Here is a 23,668-nt window from a genome sequence, read left to right on the forward strand (position 1 = left end):
TTACTAGGTTGAAACCTTTCATTTTCATTCTCAATTATACAGACTTTAACTGAAGCCACAGACTTTCATGAAAATGGAGAAAGGTAGTTCAAGTTTAAATGTCAGAAGTTACCACCTTTTTTTCTCACACTAATCTACAAGTAAAAATTAGATTAAAATTGAACAGAAAATTTAAAACTAAGTTTTTAATTAAAAATTTTGAGCTCAAATTAAGTTTAAAAGTAAGTGAAATGAGATCAGCCTTATTCACTCTTCTGCAATATAAATGGCTGACTCTCAGGGGTGAGAAGGATGACACAGAAGACTGAAGAGAACAGCACAGGAAGCTAATGACACCATACAGAGAAAAGAACTACAACCCAGAGTCTCAGGTTCTTCATGTCCCTGAGCAGAAAGCCACAGGGATACTCTAATTTGGGACAAATGGTGCTGAGAAGATGTCATCTTTACACCTGGGCCTGAGGGTCTCTTCCCATTGCGTACTGGGCAACAGTTTGGAACTGAGATGTATTTCAAGTAATTTATTACTTACAATACAGTTTCCAAGTTTGCAAATGACTTGAGGGAAAAAACTACGGATTCAAAGTTGTCCTTTTAATAAATCAGTCAATGTATTCTAGTGGGCTTTCTTGAGGAAGGGGCTAAGAGTTATAGGTAGTGTAGTGAAAAATTTCAATGAGTAGATTATTGGTGCACTGTTAACAGTTATATTAACTATTAAAATATTTTACTTCCCCACTCACAAAAATGTTCAGTTTTCCTCAAAATCTGAGGAACTGGTTCACTGATTTGCCACAAGGCTCAATCTTCTTACTAGCACAACTTAATGTAAAACATAAACACTGTAAACTTAACTGACCACTAGAATGCATCTGAATGAAAATACAATGTGTAACAGATGTTGAACTAGAACATGGAGAAAGATATTCCCAACCTCATAAATTTGCCATGATATGTTATTACTCTCATGGTACATTCTAGAACACTCTACAGGTGGTTTCAAGTTTCTGGTTTCTTTGAACCAATATCACAGGAGAAAAATGTAATTTTAGGTTAGACAAACAGGACCACACCAAAAATACAATCTGTTTTGTTTTTTTTTAAAATACAATCTGTTTTTAATAATACCCCCAAGCTTTCCTCTTACCTGAACAAAATGACTAGGTGTTTCACTGCAAACTGAATGGATCTGTCCATTTATTATTGGGATTATTTTAGCTAAAGGCAGGCTGACACTGGAAAGACTGAAAAATCATCACAATAATAATAATTTTCTGAAATTATCTTACAGGAATTTAACATTTAAATTATAAAAGTAATAGTCATTGAAAAGTACTTATGGAAATGTATTAATGAGAAAATAAAAATCACACATAATTCTACTATCTACAAATAACAATTATAATTGACATTATGGTTAATTTCTTCCAGTAATTTTTATACATTATCTATGCTTTCTGTGTGTGTCTTTTAACACACAACTACAACATCCCAAGCAATACTGTTTTGCAGTTTTATCCATATAAGCATTTTTCAGTCTTATTAAAAGTTCTTCTTAAGTTTTGTCTGTTTTTTAGTAACAATATAGTAATCCATCCTCTAGTTGTGACAATTTATATCATCAGCTCCCTAGAGTTAAGCATTTAAGTTTTTGCCTAATTTTCCTTAATATAAATGACTCTTTCTGTTTACATGGTAAATTATTGGGCTGAAGGGTATGAATGTTTTTAAGCTTTAAAATGTATATTGCCAAATGCCCCCTGCTTCTCCAACAGTGTGAGAATGTCTGCTCAATCATGCCTTCTTTTTACATCAAGCAAAATCTTTTTTCTTTAATCTGTGTTTGTCTGATAGCTGAAAATGGTATCTCACAGTTTTGGTCTATATTTCTCTTATTAATTACTAGCAATGCCGAATGTTTTTTCCCTCTACTTCAGTAAACTGTAACTGGCGTCTATCCAGTTCTGTAAGTAGGAAACCTGGGCTTTATCCTTGGCACTTCCTTCTCCTGCCTATATCTAACCTCATCACAATCCTAAGTATTTCTTAAATGTGTTTACATCTCCCCATTGCCAAACCTCATCCAAGCTATGCATTATCTCTTCTCTGGACTACAGCAAAGAACTTCTAACTTCTAAGTACTCTATAAACATTTCTATTCATAAATAATAAATGTTACATGTGATTATATAATGACTGTTAAATAATGAAACTAATTTTTATGTATGGGTTAAAGACTCAGGTTTAGTTCATAAATTTCATACTTCATACATTTAAACCTGGGGCTACACTTGACATTTTCTTTCAAATATTATGAAAATGCTGAAGCTATGCTATCTAACCAGTATGCTAAGCTGAGATTTGAGGCAATGCTTAAGATGAAAAAAGAAAGTGGGGAGATTTATGTATTCCTGAAGAAATCAGGCATTATTCTCCTTCATAGTACCTCTGTAGGATTTTTCAAAAACTGTCATGATTTTGTTTGCTATGTCTCTTTATATATCAGTGAATGTGCCTTCACTAGAAACTAGAGGACATCACGATCACACAAGGTCCATGAGGTTAGGCACCATGTCTACCTTACCACTGTATTATCGCTGGCACTTAGTAAAGGGCTAGGTGCTAGAACAAGAATGCCTGGTTATTATAATGATCAAAGTATTGAATTATGTAGGCCAATTACGGCTTATATACCCCTGGAATAATATAAGAGAAAACATCAAAACTCAAATATGTTTTCAGTTTTGTATTCTAAAGAGGTAAAAAAAAAGCCCAATAATTAAAATTTGTCCTATAGAAAAGTAGTTACAAAACTTAAGCACTTCAACATAGTGGTAAAATTTTTGTTAGAAAAGGAAGTTTTAATACTGAATACTGAAAGAGCTACTTTTAATGAAGGAGTCATTGGTTTAAAGAGTTTGATTTGTTGAAAACAAGCATTCAAATTTATCCACTAAGATTTTTTTGTTACCTGAAACAAAAAATAAACACATCCAAAGCACTATTTTATTAGAACATTCATTAAACTGGTAACACTTTTATATGTCATCTTACCTATTCATGGAGTTACCATGTTGCAAGTCCTGTTCAGTAGGTCGAAAGAATTCCGCCATATTGTCCAGCAATCTACTAAATCCTCGGTTTAAACAGGTACTCAAAACTGTACTAAAATCTGGACTACACAAAATGAAATGAATCACTTTTTAGATTTTAAGTGGAAAAAGACATAAATTCAATAACTACGTGGTTACCTTTGACAGCCAACGAACATTTCTAGTTATAATTTAGTTTTTATAGACTAAAACACTATAAAAGTATATCAAGCAGTCAATCAAATATTAAGTGTAAGTGAGCTTAGTATTTAGTAAAATACAAGAATATTCATCCATTTTGATAGATTTTCTTACATTAGGCAGCACTTTATAAGTGTATTTTAATAAGTATCAGTAATAGTATTACTTCTCTTGAGGAAACTCTTGAAGAGGAATCCTCTTGTATTCCTTTCTCTTATATCCTCTTCTAGATTACTGGTTTGCATTACATACTCTATCATGACATCCCAGTGAGACAGAATACGTTATTAACATGTACAGATGAGGAAATGTACTTAAGGATACTTGAGGGATAAATAAATTTGTCCAAAGGTATGTAATTAGTAAATGAAGGAATTTGAATACCATGTTAGTAACTCACTAAAACTGTTTGAAATAAAGCATAATATGTGTGTGTGTGTGTGTGTGTGTGTGTGTGCGTCTGCTAAGAGAGTTAGAAGATGCCTAGGGGAACAGATTAGTTTTATCTTCAACATGTAGAAATCTCAATTCAACTCGTAGGAGTGGATGGCTAGGGCTACAAATTTGGGGATTATTAGTATACAGACAGTAAAGTAATGGGAGTATATAAAATTGCTTGGGGAAGTTGAGGATGAAATAAAAACAAATAACCTGGGAAACACTAATGTTTAAAGGAAAGACAGACAGAGAGGAACTCAAGAAGAAATGATCTGAGATCTGGGAGAAAAATTAGATTACAGAAGCCATATGAGAAAAGAATCTCAAGAAAGCCTTGATCAACAGTGTCAATTATCAGAGAACGGTCAAGTAAGATGAACATTACAGGTTGACCAGATTTGGCAAAAGATCACTGATGACCTTTTCTAGAGCTTCATGGAGTGATTTGGTGGAAACCTGAGTAAGAAAAAAAAGTGGAGATTGCTACTGTAGAAAGTTAAGGGACTAGAACTTGATGAATTTAGATGGTGGATTCAGTAGGTAAGTTAAAAATTTGCCAATTTTCTTCAAGATCATGACAAAATAGTATAAGCAGAGAATATAATTTGCTCAGAAAAAAAACTAGTGATAGGAGAGCCAACCTTGAATCTGCACCCTCTGGTCTAATACATAATCTGGTGCTTTTTCCATTTTAACACTCTGGCTCTCTTCGGGATAATCCAAAATAGTAATACTAATTTTAGGGAGGATGTGAAATTTTTATCACTCAAAGATTTAGGAATATTTTAGTCTATCCTGAAAGGGTTAGGGGAAGGAGTTCTCAAAATTGAGTATGTGTGTGTGTGCATGCGTGTACATTAGCATGTGTGTACATGCGCACATGCATGACAACTACCTGGAGCTGGTTAGCTCTGGCTGGCAAAAGCACCTCTTCCTAACTCCCTAAATCAGCACTGAGTGACATCAGATTGGTAATCAGCACTGTTGTGGCTACAATTTCAGTTTCTGGGTTTTTTTCTTTATAAGTTGTTAACCATTGACCAGTATACATTGGGCATATGAGAATTACCCGTAAAGGCTTTCCTCAAAATATAAATGCTAACTATCTTCTAGTCCCTTAACTCGTATATCAGAATCTCTAGGCTAGGAAAATAGGTAGGCATGGCATGGGTATCTTGAAAAAAAATCTCTGCTTACCTTCCCACCCTAATAAGAGAGGTTTAGGTAGGAAATACTACTTAAAGTCAGGGGAATAGATTTAAAATTTAATTTTAATAAAATATCATGTTGAATATGTTATTCAAGACAAACAAAAAAATGGTCATAAATACATTCAAAACAGAAAAACATGTTTTCTGTTACATGCAGTATACGTACCTTTCCAACATGTCCCTAGTTTCATTGAGTAGTTTAATAGTGGTAACATCTCTAGGAGAAAGCCCACAGGCCTGTAAAATTTAAATGCCATACTTCAGAGTTTCAAATACTAGCAGGGTTTTAATGAAACAAATCATATTAATAAACTTAAGAGTTCAGAAAATCGAAGTCTATGGTTCTATCAACAATCAAAAAATGTTAAACTAAAAAAACCCTAAAGGTTCATTTAAAACACAAGTCACAGTGAAATTATTATACTTTCTAAGATTTTTGTTTATCTGACCCCTCTTGGACACATTTCTAGAATATCCTTACAAGGACAAAAATAGTCTTTGAGGTTACAGAGCCCTGGGATTTTTTTCCCCTTTATTGTTGACATTTTATCAGGATATGGATGTACCTTTTTTCATCAGCCTAGTTTAGTCTGAGGCTCTGTGTGTCCTTTCAATCTTAAGTTGCAGGTTTTAATTCAATTCAGGTTAAAACTTGGTCCATCATTCCTCTCTTCATCTATTATTTTATTTTATTTTTTTTAATTAAAAAAAATTTGGCAGGGGGAGGTAATTAGGTTTATTTATTAATGGAAGTACTGGGGTTGAACCCAGGACCTCGTGCATGCTGGGCATGCACTCTATTACTGTGCTATACCCTCCTCCCCGACCTGTTGTTTTAAATTGCTTTCTTAATTCCACGGTTCAATTTTAAAATTTGGCAATTGCTTTATCATCATTCCAGAAAGCTTTTTTAATACTATTATTGCATCTCCTTGAGATTTTAATTTGTAAGTAAGTTTTCTTCTGTTTCTTTCATTAATTCTGTCCAGTCTGTTCTGCCTGTTCAGTTTAGACTCCATCCTAGAGGTCACAAGTTTCCCTTAAATGGATTGCAACTGGTTTTGGCCTACTTATAAAGGTAGGGTCTCTCAGCACCCACACAGTTCTATCTTTGGGGTCTCTAAGGGAGAAGGAAACCTGCAGGCAGTGAAAAATATGATAGTCTTTGTTCTAACAGGGCTTCTACATGAATCATGGCACAGGGACTTCTCTGGTCTAAGGCTTTTCCAATTGCTAAGTGCGATACAGTCTTCTCTCAACTTCAAAGAATGGATACAATCCACTTACAAATGAAAAAAACAGTAAGTATTTTAAAATGAGGTCTATAAACTGCAATCTTTGGACTTTTATTACTCTTAATTAATGAATAACTTAAATCACAACTGCCTGGGGCACACCAGTGTGTAGCAACACCACAGTTGGTAATTGTTATATTAAGCCTCTTTGCTTCTCATCTGGATGACTGCAACCTCCTTCAGTCCATTTTGATATTGCCATCATTGATTTATCTTAAAAAGCAAACGTAACTGTGGTACTAGCCTGATTAACATGTAACTTTGCCTATGAACTGAAGTTCAGAGTCTTTATCTTGGCATACAAAGAGATTTACAATCTTGCCCCAACTACCAGCTCTATCTTCTGTTACTTGATCTCAAACAAATACACTCTGGCCACATGAACTGAATTTGTCTTCTGAGTTATTCAGGTGTACTGAACATGTCTTACTCATTTTATATCCCAATCTTGTATCATAGTGTCTGTCACATAACTAGTAAAATTTTGCTGAATATCTAAAATTGTCTCTTAACTAGAAATCAGTCAGGTTTTCAGTTTTCTAAATTAATGAGGTTTTATTTGAATTACTGAAATATATGTCTTTTAATCACTTACCTCTCAGGAGATTCAGAAATCTAAATTTCAAGATACAATAAAAAATTTTTATATTTCAAAAATACAAGACTAATTGGTTTGGTTAAATGGTTATAAATTAGGCACCTGAACTGCTAATGGAGTTTCTTCATCTGGCATCATATAATGGCACAACAAAGACTTTGATCCATCATTATTAATCCAAGAAGAAGATTTATGCTGCTCAACGAGATCTCTGACTTCTTTTAATTTTTGCTCCAAGTCCAAAAGGGACAAAGAATGTTTAAGAGAAACACTAGAAATACAGAAAAAGGAATTGGGATGAATTGAAACTATTTAACACATGCTATACACACTCTTAGCCTAACAGGTTACTACCTGAGATCCTGCTTCACCCAGTCAAACCTGAAACTGCTGGCTACGAAATCACTCAAGTAGATTAAGTAGATTAAGAAATCAGCCACCAGCTAAGAGCCAAGAAAAATCACAGAGCCAGGCAAAATCCTGCTGCAGATTTCACAACAAAATTCCCACTGCAACTAAAGATATTATGAATATGAACGGGAGAGAAATGCTTCAGAGGCAGATTTTAAGGCAAGTCTTTTATCTCATGACTGAAATATTTCTGGTTTGTTTGGAAATCAATCAATAAACAATAAAACATTAAAACTTTACCCTTAGTATCAAAAGGTTGATATTGATTAAGAAAATAAATTCCACAATGTAACCCCAGGGCTGTCTGTACTAGGTTAAAATAATTTAACAGATCACCATTTGTCAAGTCACCAGTGTCACTAGAAAAATCATAATTTTTCTTTAATTCATCAGAATCAGGAAACCAGAAAAGCCAAAGCAAAATGCTTTACCTTCCTAAAATCTTCTGCACAGCTTGTTTAATGACAGTGATCAATTCTGTCAGGCCTATTAAAGGAGAAACAAACATAAAAGCCTTGTTCACTTTTTCAATTCCTCAATAATACAAATGAATGAATTAAAATTAGTTTACAGGTCACAAACAAGAATCTTACCATCTCCAAGGAGGTGCTGAATACTTGATAAATACTGCTGCTGGACATCTGGGGGAGCAAGAACTGTCTGTATAAAATAGAAATAAGGTTAAAAAACCCAGTATATTAGTAAATAAATAACATTTTCAGTATAACATAAGCTAAGATTCTTCAGAATCTGGAACAATAGGAAAAATACTATTATTTCAATAACAAAAAGTGTAGTTTCAAAATATGAAAAATAGTAATGCTAAAACTACAATCACATGCAATATAAAGATATTTATTTTATAGAAATTATCATGATAAATAATATTTGATTAAAATTTCAACCTCTGGAAAGAAAGGGTGATATCTATTTAAGTCTATTAAACTTACGGTGCCATTTCTGCCAACTGCTGCATTATCCAGGTAAATATATCCTCCTATTATGTTTAACTGGACTCGCAAAAGAACCACCAGCATACAAGTACTATATACAGCTACGATACTTCTTGTGAAACCTTCAGAAAGAAAAGAAAACCATTTAGTATTATTAAAACACAAACGAATGTGTAAAATTACAAACCATCCCTATAGTTATTTTTTTCATAAGATAACTTTAAAAATACATCTGTAACTGTCTCAACTACAAAAATATATCAATTCAAAATATTTCAGTTTATCTACTTAAAATTTGTTTATTGTAAATTAGGTATGATCTCTTTATTGAAAAAATAATCAGTAAAAACAATAACCAATATATTCAGTGAAGGGTTATACAGTATTAGCTTAGAAAGGAAAAAAGAAAGAACTGGGAAGCATTAACAGTTGCAGCCTCAACTCCGCATTGTCCAGGGAGCTAGTTCCAGGTAAGAGAAGACAGCTGAGCATGGAAGAACTCCAGCCGTCAACGTCAGGTAAGAAGATAAACCCACTGAAAGGCTGAAGGGATATATAGAAAGTGTGAGAAATACCCAGACTAGGCTTCACAACAGTCTTACTCAGAGTGTTTAAAACAGAGGTGAGAGAAAGATGTTGACTCTTGCTGAGAGGTCTAGTGGGAGGAAAATGTTCAGTGGACTTAGCAACACAGAAATTAGTACTGACGCTTGTGACATCCGCTTGGGTGGAGACACAGGACCAGAAACCAGGTTCTAATTTGTCAAAGAGTGAGTGGGAGTGAAGATGAGAAGAAAGGGACTGTAGAAATCTTTGGTACTTTTTCAAGGGATGTGAGAAAGCACAATAGCTGAAAGGAAATAAAGGTACTACAAAGGATTAATTCATTTTCAAATAGGCAAAGCTAAAGCATGATCCAGTTGATAAGGACTAGCTGAATGGATAGGAAAACACAGGAGTAAGTGACAGAATATGAAGTTCTGAGACATGGGGATTATCTATCCATCTATCTATCCCAAGGTAGTTCTTTTTATCAAATTTTTATCCCTAATCAATATTTGCATACAATATCAAGTCAAGCCACTATCTGGGTGGAGTAAAAATTTCCTTTAAAGTATAATATTGTAGGTATCAATAACTAAGATACGCATATGTAGCTTAGGATAGGTTTACATATGATCCTAACAGTAATAATACTACCACCACACTGACATTTACTGAGTAGTTTCTGTGACCAATGGTCTACTTGCTTCATGAGAATTATTTAATCCTGACAATAACTCTATGAGGTCAGTAAAGAAGAGTCATCTACATAATAGAGTACAAAAATTTCCCTTTAACAATATTTTAAGGCTATGCTGTCACACAGAACATGTAGGCTTACTTATTATCTTCAGATCTTCCCATATTTCTAGCTTGTTTGAAGGCCTAGGGAAAAATATCAGAGAATATGAAAATAATAATCTAGATAATCTAATAGAAAACTCTAAACTTTATAGCTCTATGCTTACTTATGTTTTATTTTAGAGTAACTGCAAAAAACAAAGCCCATAAAATATAGTAAAAAAAGACTGTAATTTCAGTAATGGATGATAACAACCATTTCCACCAGTATATTGGTGTATATATCCTTCCAGTCTTTCTCCTTCTTCTAAGCATGCAAATATGGATTATAAAATCATACAGAAAAATCAGGGAAAGTATTTCCTTCCCTTATTTACAATTTTACAAATAATGAAATAGGTCCTATAATCCTTCAAAGGTAAAAAATGAAGCATTTTTTTGTTAAAAACTATCATTACAAACAAATGCATTTAAATATATGTTCAGTGTGTTTCAACCCACTGCAGTTTATTACCCTTATTGATATTCAAACTGCTCATCTTTAACCACAAACTAGAGGCCACAACCAGAAACAAGAAAATTACAAAATGAAAAATCTCACTGGTAAAGAAATTGAAAATTTTCAGAAAATCTGCTTATGGCACAATCTGCCTCAAATCCATTTCAAGTTGTGTATTTGTTTTCCAGGAAAAAAATTACAACTGCACCCCGAATCCATTTGTGAATCTATTGTTACTTTGGTAGGTATTATCCGAACACAGAAAATGTTTTCAAAGAAATTTTCCAGCTTGTTATTTAACCTGCCTGAATACTGAATTCCTATTTGTAGAAAGGAGATGACAGTGTCTACCTCACAAGGATATTGTGAAAGTTAAAGAGGAGCAGCATGTAAGGTACTGAGCACTGGGCCTGGCACAGAGACACTCCAGAAATAGCACCTTCTTTCCCCTGGCTATTGGAGGATAGTTGCAAGGAAATTTTTCAGTAAGGCCACAATGATTAAATTCTATTTAGTGATATCCCCTTTCCCCATCATTCTTGTTCATGAGAAGAAGCCATTTATTTCCTCCTGGAAGGCTTCTCAAACCAACACAGTATCGCACTAAATCACAATACTCTAACACATACTACAGTCCATATACAAGATTGTACCTGTGAAAGTGCTTTATACACAGTGCACTATCGTGGTAAGATAAATTACAATTATCGTATGTTCATATTGTATCTGTACTTCATTATGTTAATGATATAAAATCTAAGTTCATATGCTTTATTTATTTAAAATGTATGTTCATACGCTTTATCTATTATATTGCAAACTCTTTAAGAAGCATGGTATTTAACGTAACTATTAGTTTCACAACAACTGGTTCAGAAACACATTCCATAAACACTCAATAGTTAAATTTCTGAAAAATGTCAAAGTGACATAAGATCTATTTATATGCAAACCAGAATACATACAAATATTGTTGACCTAAATACTTTGTGCATCAAGGCAGAGCATGAACAAATGTACAAAATATGAATTCAATGGTATTGTTTACAAATATTTTTTTCTAAGTGAGCCTATATATTATAAGCTTTAGTTAGAAAGAAAAATAAAGAAACAAAGACTTTTGAAAAGTATTTTAGTTACATTCTATAAACTTCAAGTGTAGTGTATAAATGAGAAATGCTGTAACTTGCACTTACCTGCTTTTTAGCAGAGCTGTAAGGCTCTCAGAATTGAGTTGCTGCATTAAGGCCTCTCTCAGTGTGGGAAGCATGGACAGCACTGTAATACAGAAAATTAAAAAGGTCACAGGTGACATGACTGCCTTGATAAATGCACATTGTTTTAGGCTACATGACAGGACTGGCAAGTAGCAAAGGTTGGGAGGGAAGGTCGGGGCTAGAATTTTCAAATTATCACTAATAATAAAAACTAATTATATACTAATAAATCATTTATCTGCTTATGTGAAGTGAACAAAATTATACATGCACATATTATGATCACAGTGATGCAAATAAGTACACATAGAAGAAACAATGCGAAGAATTATTCCCAGGTGTTAACAGTGGTGGCCTTTGGGCTATGGATTATGGGTAATTCTTTCTTTTTCCCTGCTGTACTCTCCAGATCTTTCTTAAAATAAATCTTTATTTCTGACATAATAAAATGATCAAAAACATTTTTATCTTTAGCTATACTTTTTGCTTCATAATTTATTTTTTATTTTAGAATAAAGTTTGTTTATTAAATACTACAAAGCAATAAACATTTATTATAACCCAGACAAGAGTACCAGACTAGGAATTAAGAGCTATTTGGTCTTGCCAATGGCTATTGCCTGTAACTCCCAATAACAACATGAAGATAAAATAAGATATAGTACTCTATGGAAAAAGATTGCATGTGATTTGTGGGAGTTACTTTACTTATGGCTCCATGTATGGTATAAGAAATAGAGAAATGTACATATATAAATTTAAAATGAGTTTCTAAGTAAGTAATGATAACAAAATGAAAAAATATTAAGAGATTACAAATGCTATATTCTAAAAGGGAAAAGTTTAGTGTTATGATTTTTACTTCTTGACTAGGCAAGACATTAATCACAAAGTCCATGCTATTTTTTCCTATGGAAAATTCAGGTTTTAACCTTCTTTAAACATTTATTTCAATGCTGTATTATGCAGCTTCAGCTTGTTTCCTTAAAGTGTAGGATTAAATCACCTAATTTATTTAGGCCACTAACTAAAGTAGCAGCTCTTGGTCAGTATGAAAAGTGGCTTCTCTCTTAGTGTCTATGCTATACAGCCTAGCCCAAACATGTTATGTTACCTTACTAAGAAAATGCAAAGCTAGAGTCCTATATTCAGAAAACGGAGTATTTAGGGAACTATGAAGATTAGGTACTATAACAAAATGATTTAAGAGATGTCTCTTCAATAATTCTCCTGACAGAGAAGAGCTTCTTACTTTCCACTTCAGCATATTCAACCAAAGGCAAGCTTTCTCTCTTCTAGCCATCTGTACTAACACTGAACAAGTATATTTCTGTATGGAACTGAATATAGCATTTATGTCTTGCTTTAGCCATCTGGTCTCCACAATAAACATCCCCAGTCCAACCACAAATCATAGGACAACCCTTCACCAGCCTTGAATCTGTGTGACTCTGAGCAGATTATTTAACTTATCTGTGCTTCAGTTTCCTTAACTGTAAACTAAGGATAACAGTGGATCTAACTTATAGGACTGTTGGAAGGATCAACTGAGACATAAAAAGCATTTAGAACAGTGCTTCATATACATGGAAATGCTCAGTATCAGCTCTTATTATTACCCTTATTTGGCTTCTTCTGACACATTCCAGTGTGTATCTTCTGTGAGAGGCAGAACGGGACCTGTACTCTATGTACAGTGGAGTATGATTTTTAATGTTTGAAATAATAATTACTTCATTCTATAAAGCAAATAGTAACCACAAATGCTGTATATGATGGTGACAGATGGTACTGTAACTGCCTCTGATCTGAATTAAGGACTCTATTACTGCAGTCTAAGATTAAATTAGCATTTCTAGAAGTCACATCATATTGTTTGCTCAAAACAACTTTAGGCTGAACTAGAATTCCCAATCCTTACTCATACATCCTGTTTCTAATAAGCAAGTTGTATCAGTACAACTGACTTTTAATGCAGAACAATTCTTTTATCCTAGTCTAGCAGTTAAATGGGACAAGACTATTTTGCATCCTGAAACTTCATTTGTGGTGTCACTTATGCCTTCAAGCATTATGTCATGTCTAAATTTAATAAGCACTCCTCCCAAATCTTTAGTAAAATCATGAAGATAATAAAGCCAATGGGTACAGCACAGAAACATCACATTAGATGCTCTTTTTCAAGTTGGGACCAACTTCTTGGGTGAAAAGACTAATCATATTTACCTAAAAGTACTAAATTTTTCTAGTATATCTATTACATCTTATTCAAAAGAACAGAAATTTAACCATATGATTTGTAGCCCCATTATCAATACATACACTAAGCTAACTCAGAAATTTTTGCAGTGAACGTATATTTGGGCTCTTAGTGAGCACTATATTTTAATTTTATTGCCTATATCAGCTATTTATTCATTTGAGGGTTGTGATGGTCATGGAAATGTGCCACCCACAACTTCTGCTGGGCGGAGCATAATTAACTGACAGGCCCAGCTGCCACCCCTCTGAATCTGCACTGCTTCTAGCTTGGTGGGGATACTAAAGCAGGCCCATTCCTGTGGGACTCCTCCACCAGGGAACTTAGGCTTCAGGACTCCCTATTGGTCTACCAAAAGTTTCTTAGAACTGTACTGTAGTCGACAACTCTTCTTACCTAACCCTCTTTCCTTTGCCCATTCTATTTACAAGCGTCAGACCCGCACTGTGGTCTAAAGGCTTTCCGTGCTTCTGCTCCCTCTCCTTTGTTCTTCATGGGTGTTTCCTCTAAAGGAGTCTCCTGCACATCTGATCCCATCTTAGCATCTGCTTCCCAGAGCACCTAAACTGACACAAGGCTCATGTCAAAATGAGATATATTCCCAGAAGTCAGCTTTTTCCATTTTCTGAAAATTTGAGTAATAACCAAAATTGGACTGCTCTTATTCTCTAAAAATTCACTAGTGTCCTTGGTAGCACCACTACACTGAATGCTAAATATCGATTTGAAAAATGGCATAATTTTTAAAAAGTTATCATTTACTAAGTGTTTATTATATACCAATCACATTCTCACAAAACATTTATGAAGTGGGGTTTATGAAAATCATTTTACAGGGGAGAGAACTAGATTTATATTTGCCCAGAGAACACAGACAGCACAAGGCAAACTGGGGCCTGAACCAGACCCGCTCACCCCTGAGCCTGCGCTCTCACTCGCTGTGCCTGACCCAAGCTGCCGTCATCTACAGCATTTGTGGTTACTATTTGCTTTATAGAATGAACTAATTATTATTTCAAACGTTAGAAATCATACTCCAGCTGGATGTGTCTCTTAACTATCTTAATGCCAGCCTCTTTATCTGTCAAATGAGACTGAACTAAAAATAAGTTCTTTCAGCTCTGGAAAAAACTCCATTTTTTAGAACTGAACAAAGAGAACCTACTTACCTTTATAAATTTTTTCTAAATTAATTGTTCTTAAAAGAAGTGATAGAGAAAGGATTAAGCTTAAACAATCTAAAAGAAAAACAGGTTTGACATGGATTTAAGGATTAATTCTTCAAGGAGTTATTCTGGTTATAACATAACACCTTGTTTTCTTCAAATACGGGCAGCTTACTTTGTTACAGTAGCCTCCCAGGAGGCTTCCAGCTCTGGAGATTAATTATTACCATTGATTTAACACTGATTGAGTATACACTGCAGTGCTAGACTTACAGGTCTGTAGGTGCCTACTGTAAATGTAAGAAACCTGTGACTCTTTCCTATGACATACAAGGCCCAGTAGCCTCAGGCCCACCCCTGCACTTATCTTCCATTGCCCATGCTACTCTAGCTACATAGCCTCTCTACTGTTTCTCGAATATGCCAAGCTTGTTCCCACCTCAGGCATTTTGCATGACTCTCTCCATTGTACCATCTGATTTCTCCTCAAACATCATCTCCTTAAAGAGGCCTGACTCTCCTGGTTGCCCTGCCTTAAAGAGCATCCCCACGCCTCACAGAGCCCATTCTCCTTTTAAGCAGTCATCACTGCCTAAAGGTATTTATTCGTTGTTTATCATCTTTTTCTTTCACTGGCATATAAACTCTGAAAGTCAGGTTTTTTGTTTTTGTTTTTCTCAAATTGTTCACCTTCTGTTTCCCTAGCGCTGAGTGCTCTGAGTATTTGTTGAACGAATAAATAAAATAAATGAACAAGCATTTATAGTACATATTAATTTATACTGATTTTTAAAATCCACATTAAATGATGTATGTCAGTTAAATCACATAAATACTTGCTAGAGTTACCCTTTTTTTTTTTTTTTTGCCTTTTCCTCTAACTTTGGTCCTAAAGGTATGCAAATCAACATAAACCATCAATCAACTTTATACATGTATAAGTATTTCCCTTTGCCTTACCTGTCATATTGCAAGTTCTCTGGTTACTTTCAAAATGGTACTGTCGTCGTGCTTGGGCAATGTATTCTGCAGCCTCCCTTTCTTGTATTTCTCTGATTTTCTTCTGCCCATATTTCCCCAAGATATATATTCCTAAAATTGTTTTTATAAAACAAGCTAGTGTATTAATCTGGTTAATTAGAATATTAAAAATACCAAACATTATATTAACCCAATTTATCCAAATATAAGGCTTTATATTATTGAAAGGCTAAAAATTACAACTTTTAAAAACCTAAATTTAAGGATTGTATGACTTGTGACCTAAAAGTAAGGAAAAGGAGGCTGACATTTTAAAAGCCAATGACAGATGGGTACATAAAGATTAGGTCTGAACAAACAGAAAGGAATTAAGCCTACAAAGTCAGGCAGTGCTGTTAATAGTGAACTGGAGATATTCTAAATGTTTAGCAATAGGGAATTATTTAAATACATTATCGCCTAGCCATACAATGGAATCTTACACAGCTATTAAAAACCACATTGCTAAACCGTTAATAGCACAAGCAAATATCCATATTGTATTGTTAGATGATAAAGCAAGATTCTGTAAGTTTTACTTTTTAATGTAAGTAGATATACATAACAACAGATGGGTTTTAATTTCTAACATACATTAAACAATGATCACTGCTTAACAGTGGGACAGCAGATGATTTTCTTCTTTTGCTTGCTTCTCTATGGTTTACATATTTTCTTCAATCAAAATATAACACTTCTTAAAAATATAAGGAAAATTTTGAAAGGAAGAATAAAAGAAAGGTAGGTAGTCAGGCAGACATCTAAAACTAGAAACTTAAGTGAAAAAGGGAGGGAAAACAGAGTACAGAAATTCCTAAATTATAACACTATAGTATAAAAATATAGGTGGGGTCATGTGGCCTGTAATTTAACACATTTCAGTACAGACAGTGTAATATAAATGTGTGCATTTTGGTCATACCCTTCGGGCAGTCAGTTGTCCTAACTGGGAATGTGAATACTCCAGTGTGGTTGGTTAGCATTTGGTCAAAAGCCACACTCCGAGGTTTAAGCACTTCAAGTAAATTTTACCTAGCACAATGAATATCAAAATGGATTTTCATAGATTAAACAAATGGTGTTTAAGATACTGGGTTAGCTAAAACATTTTAGTAATATTAATTTGAACAAGATTATACGAATCTAGCAAGTCTTCCACCCTTAGGAATGGCTTAGATCATTCATTTAGCTGCTAGTTCGAAGGATTCTCAGTCAAGAGACTTAACCAAAAGGCCAGCAGAATCCTACAGCTAAAGTACTGTTGCATTTGCTTCAGGTAAATCTTTTATGCATGGTTCTGTTGCAGCACCAAGTAAGGATACTGGGACTTCAATGAGCTGATGGAACAAGTTACGATACCCTTTTACCTAGGTTTGCTAATAGATGTTTTAATGTGTGCCAGAATTTGTTTCATTGTAACCTGGCAACAAGGTTGTAGGGAAGTAACTAATCCTCACCTACCTCCAACTGTCTGTAGCCTCCAATATCTAACAAAAAGAACATCATAAGAACTGTACATGACCTAAATAATTCAATTTAGTCTATCTGTCATAGGTGGGGAAAAAGGTAGCCCTCCAGGAACCACAAGGTAAACACACATCCTGAATTATTTTCACTAATGTAAGCAATATAGATGAACTGATAACATGTTATATAGTCTTAAAAATTACAGATCAGTGAAAGGGTAGGTGCTACAAATAATTAGACAGAAATAAAGTAAGCATGCTATTATATCTGTATGCAAATAAATGTATTATGATCATGCTTAAAGAACAAATAAAAATTCACATAAATGGCCTCAGAGCTACCTTTCCTGTAATCCATCCTCAATAAACTGATGACAGTACAATAATACTAACAGAACGAAGAAATCGACTTAAATTTCACAAAGTAACCCTTTGACAGGTGACTCTTACAATAACAAGTATTTCTCAATGAATTGTTTTTATTTGCTTTTTTGCACAACAAATGGCTAAAAGTTATGTATAAAATGATTATTATTTCTCAAATAATAATAGTGTAAAATGAAATGCTGCAATGATGCCCTTGTATAGCTAAGAATTTTATGTAATAAAAGTAAATTTGACTGGTTTATATGCTATCCTGGGGAGAAGGTTCACTATTTTCATTAGATTTTCAACAGTGTCTGACAAAAATATTTTAGGAGCTGCGGTTGACCTTTGCACAACACCAGTGTTAGGGGTACAGAACACTCCCTCCCTGGGTGGAAAATCTGCATGTAACTTTACAGTGGGCCCTATCTGCAGTTCAGCACCCTCAGATTCAATGAATTAGGGATCTGTAGGGCTGTAGTATTTATTGAAAAAAATCTGTGTACAAGTGGCCCTGCACAATTCAATTGTGTGTTGTTCAAGGGTCAAATGTACTATTTAAGTGGTCCTGTGGAGTTCAAACTCGTGCTGTTCAAGGGTCAACTGTAGCATATTTATTTGGTAAATGTAGTATATTCTAACCAAAGCTAAAAGAATAAATTACTATGCGTTGAGGTATATTCTACCCCAAATCAACAAGTTGAAGCCCCAGTACTTCAGAAAGTGACCTCAGTTAGAGATAGGATCTTTGCAGAGATAATCAAGTTAAAAGGAGGTCATTAAGGTGGGCCTAATCCAACATGACTAGTGTCGTCATAAGAAGGGGTAATTTGGACACAGACATATATAGAGGGAAGATGATATCAAGACACAGGGAGGAAATGGCTGTCTATAAGCCAAGGAGAGGGGCCTGGAACAGATCCTTCTCTTATACCCCTTAGATGGAACAAACCCTGCCAACACACTGATCTTGGACTTCTGGCCTCCAGGACTATGAGACAATACATTTCTGTTGCTTAAGCCACTCAGTTTGTGGTTCTTTCCTATGGCAGCCCTAGCAAGCTAATGCATGGTTAAACAGGCTAAAATCCCACAGCCCATGATTTTCCTTGAGCTAGCACTGAAGGTAAGTTCCTACACAAGGACTAATTTACCCCGGCTCTAATTCCCAAAATTCATAAACTCTGATTTTGTCAGATTTGTCTCCCTAGGAAAATAAGAATGAAGGCAGAGAATTCATTACCTAATATACAGAGCTCAGGATCGTCAATATGCCTGACCTGTGGCCTGAATTCTGGCCTGGAAGACAGCAGATGTTGACGGCTGTGTCACCAACTAGGTAGGTAACTCAAAGAGCAAGTCCCTTCCTCTCTCTGGGTCTAAATTTCTTCATTCATAAAATGAAAGGCTGGAATTATATGAGTTTTAAAGTTTCTTCTTTAGCTATGACTTTATTTATGGATAATGAAAACATTCACTAAATACCTCAAAAAATAAATGTAAAATGTTTTGAGGTTTCCTTTCAGAGCATTGCTGGTAAAACAAAATATCTTCTAGTTTTTCCATATTATAAATTTGGTTTTTTAAAACCATCTCTCAGTGTCTTCATGGATGAAAATCCCCACAATGTACTAGGTTAATAAAATTTCAATAAAAGTTTGAAAATAATCTATTAACTTCACTCTCGTCCAAAAGGCCACCGAATCCTGCTATTACAATTCTATTTCAGAAATGTTTTCTAAATTTTGCCATTTTAGTCCACTCCTTTACCATTGTCTTCATTCAGACCCAGATTATTAATGTTCTTGAACTGATGTAACAGCTTCCTAACTCTCTTCGTTTCCAGTTTCACACGTTTCCGATCTATTTTTCATATGCAAAGTAATTTTCTAAAACTTAAAATTTGATTATATTACTCTCATATTTAGAATTCTTCAATACCCTGGCATCATTTCTTAATGTGGGTTCCCTGTTCCACTGACATCAGAATTACTTGGGGTACTTGTTTAAAATGTAGCCTCTAAGGAAGTTCCTTGAAAACATCTCCAAATGTCTTGTATGATGCTGCACCTCTAATACATAATATTAGTACACAATCTGAGCACAATAAATATTTGCTGAATGAATTAAAGAATTAATAAACTGTACTCCAGGCATAAAGAATCAGAATCTGGGAAAAAGAATTCTATATTTTTATTAAGCCCCTCAAGTGATTTTTATCCATGTTAAGTCTGAGAAGCACTGGTATACAGAATAGAGTCCAAATTTTGTAGAACGGAGCAATAAGGAAGGCCCTTCCCAATCTGTACTCTAGCTAGTTCTCCAAATTTATTTTTGCCACTCCCCATTTGTTCCCTGTGCTTGGCCACAGCGAAATACATTTTGATTGTCTCTGAATCTGTTGAACATCCCGCTTACCTGCTGTGCCCTTCTCCTTTGTCAGCTGTAACTTAAGTGGTTTCTTGAGTAAAGCTTGCTGGATGCCTCCATGCTTCTCCCTCTCTGCTCCCACAGAGCCCTGCTCTATTATGGTACCCTAGTACAATCACTGTACTACTTTTGTTTATTTCCATTTCTGTTTTCAGGACTGCATTATGAGTTTCTTAAAGTAAAGAACTATGTCTTATTCTTTTGTATCACCAGAGCCCAATACAGTGAAAGTAGACACTCTCATTCAAATATTTGTTGAATGAATAAATGAAAAACTGAAGAGAACAGACATTACAGGGATTAAGATACAAATTATATGTCAATGCTCTAAGATTTTTAGAAATCAGCAAGTGAATACATATGAATCTGACTGTTCTCTGCTCTGCAGCACTTCCTCTAGTGTAGTGGTTCTCAAAGAGTGGCTTGGGCACTCCTGGACGTGTTCCTTTCAGGGGTTCTGTGAGTCAAAACTGTTTCGTAATGATACTAGAGCACTATGTGCCTTTTTCATTCTCACTCTCTCATGAGTGTACAGTGGAGTATTCTAAAGGCTACATGACAAGTAGGTATCTCAGTGACTAAGTGTAGAAAGAGATATGAGAATCCAGCTTTCTTCAATTAAGCCAGACAGTAAAAAGATTTGCAAAAATGTAAAACAATGCCACTCTTCTCACTAATTTTTTTTGAAAATAGTATTTATGTTAATGTGCAATGGGTTTACTATTATTATTTTAAACTAGTATTTCAAAAATATTTTGGTTTTAACACAGAAACTATTATTAAATACAAATTTTATAAAGCTCTTTAGGGTCCTTAATTTTTAAAAGTGTAAAGGAGATCTCAGGTCAAAAAGTTTGAGAACCACTGCTCTAGTCTTTTCATAAACTTACCAAATTGTACAAATTGGTCTAAAGCAGTTACTCATCCAAAATGCAGAAATTCCTACTTAAGAAGGCCTATAACTCAAAGTTTTTACCTTGTTTTTTTCCCCACCAAATGGCCAGACTTCTTGAGCATGCATTTTGATACCTAGTTTGCAAGATGTCAATATGTGCCACTTCTTCCATGAAGCCCTTTCCTGATTTTTTTACAACTGCACATGCTACCTGCCAGTTTGATATGTATAGCATTTTTCCAGCTCTTATTGTTTTATATTTTAATTATTTGTATACTTGTTGCTATAGTCTGAATGTTTGTGTCACCCCTAAATTCCTATGTTGAAATCTTAATGCCAGACGCAATGGTATTAGGGGGTGGGGGTCTTTGGGAGGTGTTCTGGGCACGAGGGTGGAGCCCTCATGAATGGGATTAGTGCTTTTATTAAAGGGACTTCACACAATCCCTAGATCCTTCTGCCATGTGAGGATACAACAAGAAGTCTACAACCCAGAACAGGGCCCTCACTTAACCATGATGGCACCCTGATCTTAGATGTCCAGCCTCCAGAACTGTGAGACATAATTTTCTGCTATTTATAAGCCACCCAGTCTGTGGTATTTTTGTTACAGGAGCCTGAATGAACGAAGCCACTTGTTTTCATTTCTATCAGACCATAAAGTCCATGAAGACAGAGTGGCATAGTGTGGAAAGAGAATGTGCTTTGGGATGTAACACTGGTTTGAGTTTCAGCTTCCATGTTACTAACTCTGAGACCCTGGACAAGTTTCTTAAATTTTTAGGACTCTGTTTCCTACATTTTTGAATCAGGGGAACAGTAATTATCCTGTCGTCATCCCCAATGAATCGAAGAGCTTAGTACAGTGTCTACCCCCAAAATGGAAGCTATTACTATTAAAAATGTCTGTAAATCGTGTATTTCCAATCATATTACCTTCAACACTACAGGCACTGGGTAAATATTCCTTAGATTAACTGATAACGTGCCATGTTACAGGGCCTTTTCCTTGAAGGAGAAAGACTGTGAGGCTCTAATAAATGCCAGTCATGGTAATTTACTTTTTTACCTTTTTAGACTGATATCCTCTTTTTGTCATAAAACACCAGGATTATTTTCTCTTTCTGTCCTTCTCAACCTCCCCGCCCCTGCACCTTCTCACTCCTCTTAATCTGTAACTATAAAGCTCTCAACAGATTTTTGAAAAAAAATCTATAATTATCTCTTAAGTGTACTCTTGTTTTCCCTAAGATTGTTTCTAATCTACCACTAGGTTGTTCCATAAATCTGAAAGGGTATGCTATTTTTTCTAAGATTGTTAAAGAGACACTATTTTCTTTTTTTTCAGTAGTGGCAAAAATACTTTACTTATACTTTTTCCATCACACATAAATCATTAGCTTCTACAAATAAATGAACTCAGCAGTCTTAGCATAATTTAAACATACATTAGATATCAGTGGCTGAAGATATTAGGAAATACATTTTATCTATAAAGGATTTCTCAAAGGATGTGATAAAAATTCACAGATGCTTATTACTTATAGACCTCAGAGACAAGGGAAAAAGTCCTTGCCTCATCAACAAGCTTGTTTCAAATTTTCAAGAATCAACAGAGCTGAATTATTGATGCTAAAAGTATTGTTAATTTCAATTGTTTGGGGGCAACAGAATATAATTTAATAGTTAAGAGTAAAGCAACAAAATTCTTTGGGAAATGTCTGCTCTTGTTTTTAATTACTTCTGTAACCAAAGCATGTAGTCAGTGATAATATTTCTCAAAAAACTCAAATTCTAAAAATTCCCCTTAACATTCCTACATTTCCTTCTCTTGTATCAAAAGCAAGATTTTTTATTCTCTCCTTCAAATCCCTGCATATAATGACATGATGGTCTTATGAGGAAAACCTCTCTCTAGATTGTTATCTAATCTGTTTCTCAATCTCTTCTCAGGCCATGTGTAACTCAATTTCATCAGATAGGTGGGAACTGATCTCAATATTAAAGATCCTGAGGAAGATTGTACATCCTACAAGCACGTTCCTACTGCTGACTTACTACACAGTTTGTATTCTAAAACAGCAGAAACAGAGCAAAGATACTGATTTGTGTTTCTCTGTCCAACATATACCGTCCAGTCCTTCAGTACAATTGTGCTGTTTTCAAAAATTCAAATTAACTTTAAACAACACGGAAAGTGCCAGCTTTAGTTAAGTCCCCTCGAATATTACGAAACTTCTGAGAGGGCTGAATGCCAAACAAAGTACAGGGAGGGCCAAATAGAAAAGAAGAAATCTCACGGGAAAACAATAGAACAGAATGAAAAAGCATGTGTCTGTAAGAGAACAGTGCCTTGAAACAGAAAACAAGTAACAAAAAAACCGTGGTGGGTTCTCCGTAGGTCGGTGAGTAAAAGGCGAGAAAACAGAGAAAGGGGCAGTGTTAGGGCAAAGGGCACAAATTTCACAATTGCAAAGACGGAAAGAACCTTGGAGGTCTGTCACGCCGTTCCCCATCCCACGGCTGAACGAATCCCGGACCATGGTCCCCCGGCCTCTATTTTAGAGGACAGTTACCTCTCTCCCACCCTCTTGTCCCTATTCCCCTTTCCAAGAACTCTGTCACCCACCTCCGAGGACCGTGCCCAGAAAGATGCACTTCTTTTTGTGACGTTTCAGAAAATTCCACGTAGATCTCAGCATCTTCGGGCCCTGGGGGTGCAGGCTGCCTAGGGGTAGTGGGGGATGGTTCACAGGAAACCGTTTCTTTGACTTGGCCCGGACGAGCCTGCTAGACCGCCATGGTC

General features: G+C 35.0%; 1 protein-coding gene across 4 annotated transcripts in view; it reads right to left on the reverse strand.

Annotated features, from left to right (window-relative positions):
- PEX3 (peroxisomal biogenesis factor 3) overlaps window positions 1-23,623 on the reverse strand; it is a 42,196-nt gene extending 18,573 nt beyond the window's left edge. For 3 of the 4 annotated variants that reach the window (XR_012508566.1, XR_012508565.1, XM_010965659.3), the window contains exons 1-11: window positions 23,492-23,623; window positions 15,646-15,777; window positions 11,239-11,320; window positions 9,584-9,627; window positions 8,197-8,321; window positions 7,840-7,906; window positions 7,678-7,732; window positions 6,938-7,106; window positions 5,109-5,179; window positions 3,055-3,177; window positions 1,148-1,244 (exon numbers count right to left, since the gene is read on the reverse strand). Coding sequence is in view for 2 of the 4 variants with exons in the window: in XM_010965659.3 (XP_010963961.1) it covers window positions 1,148-1,244; window positions 3,055-3,177; window positions 5,109-5,179; window positions 6,938-7,106; window positions 7,678-7,732; window positions 7,840-7,906; window positions 8,197-8,321; window positions 9,584-9,627; window positions 11,239-11,320; window positions 15,646-15,777; window positions 23,492-23,564 (1,038 nt within the window). In the remaining 2 variants the exon portion in view is untranslated. The remainder of the gene's footprint in view (window positions 1-1,147; window positions 1,245-3,054; window positions 3,178-5,108; window positions 5,180-6,937; window positions 7,107-7,677; window positions 7,733-7,839; window positions 7,907-8,196; window positions 8,322-9,583; window positions 9,628-11,238; window positions 11,321-15,645; window positions 15,778-23,491) is intronic. The other variant, XM_010965660.3, reaches the window with a different exon arrangement.
- Between the last annotated feature and the right edge of the window lie 45 nt (window positions 23,624-23,668).

The sequence above is a fragment of the Camelus bactrianus genome, chromosome 8 (genome assembly GCF_048773025.1).
Source record: "Camelus bactrianus isolate YW-2024 breed Bactrian camel chromosome 8, ASM4877302v1, whole genome shotgun sequence".
NCBI lineage: Eukaryota > Metazoa > Chordata > Mammalia > Artiodactyla > Camelidae > Camelus > Camelus bactrianus.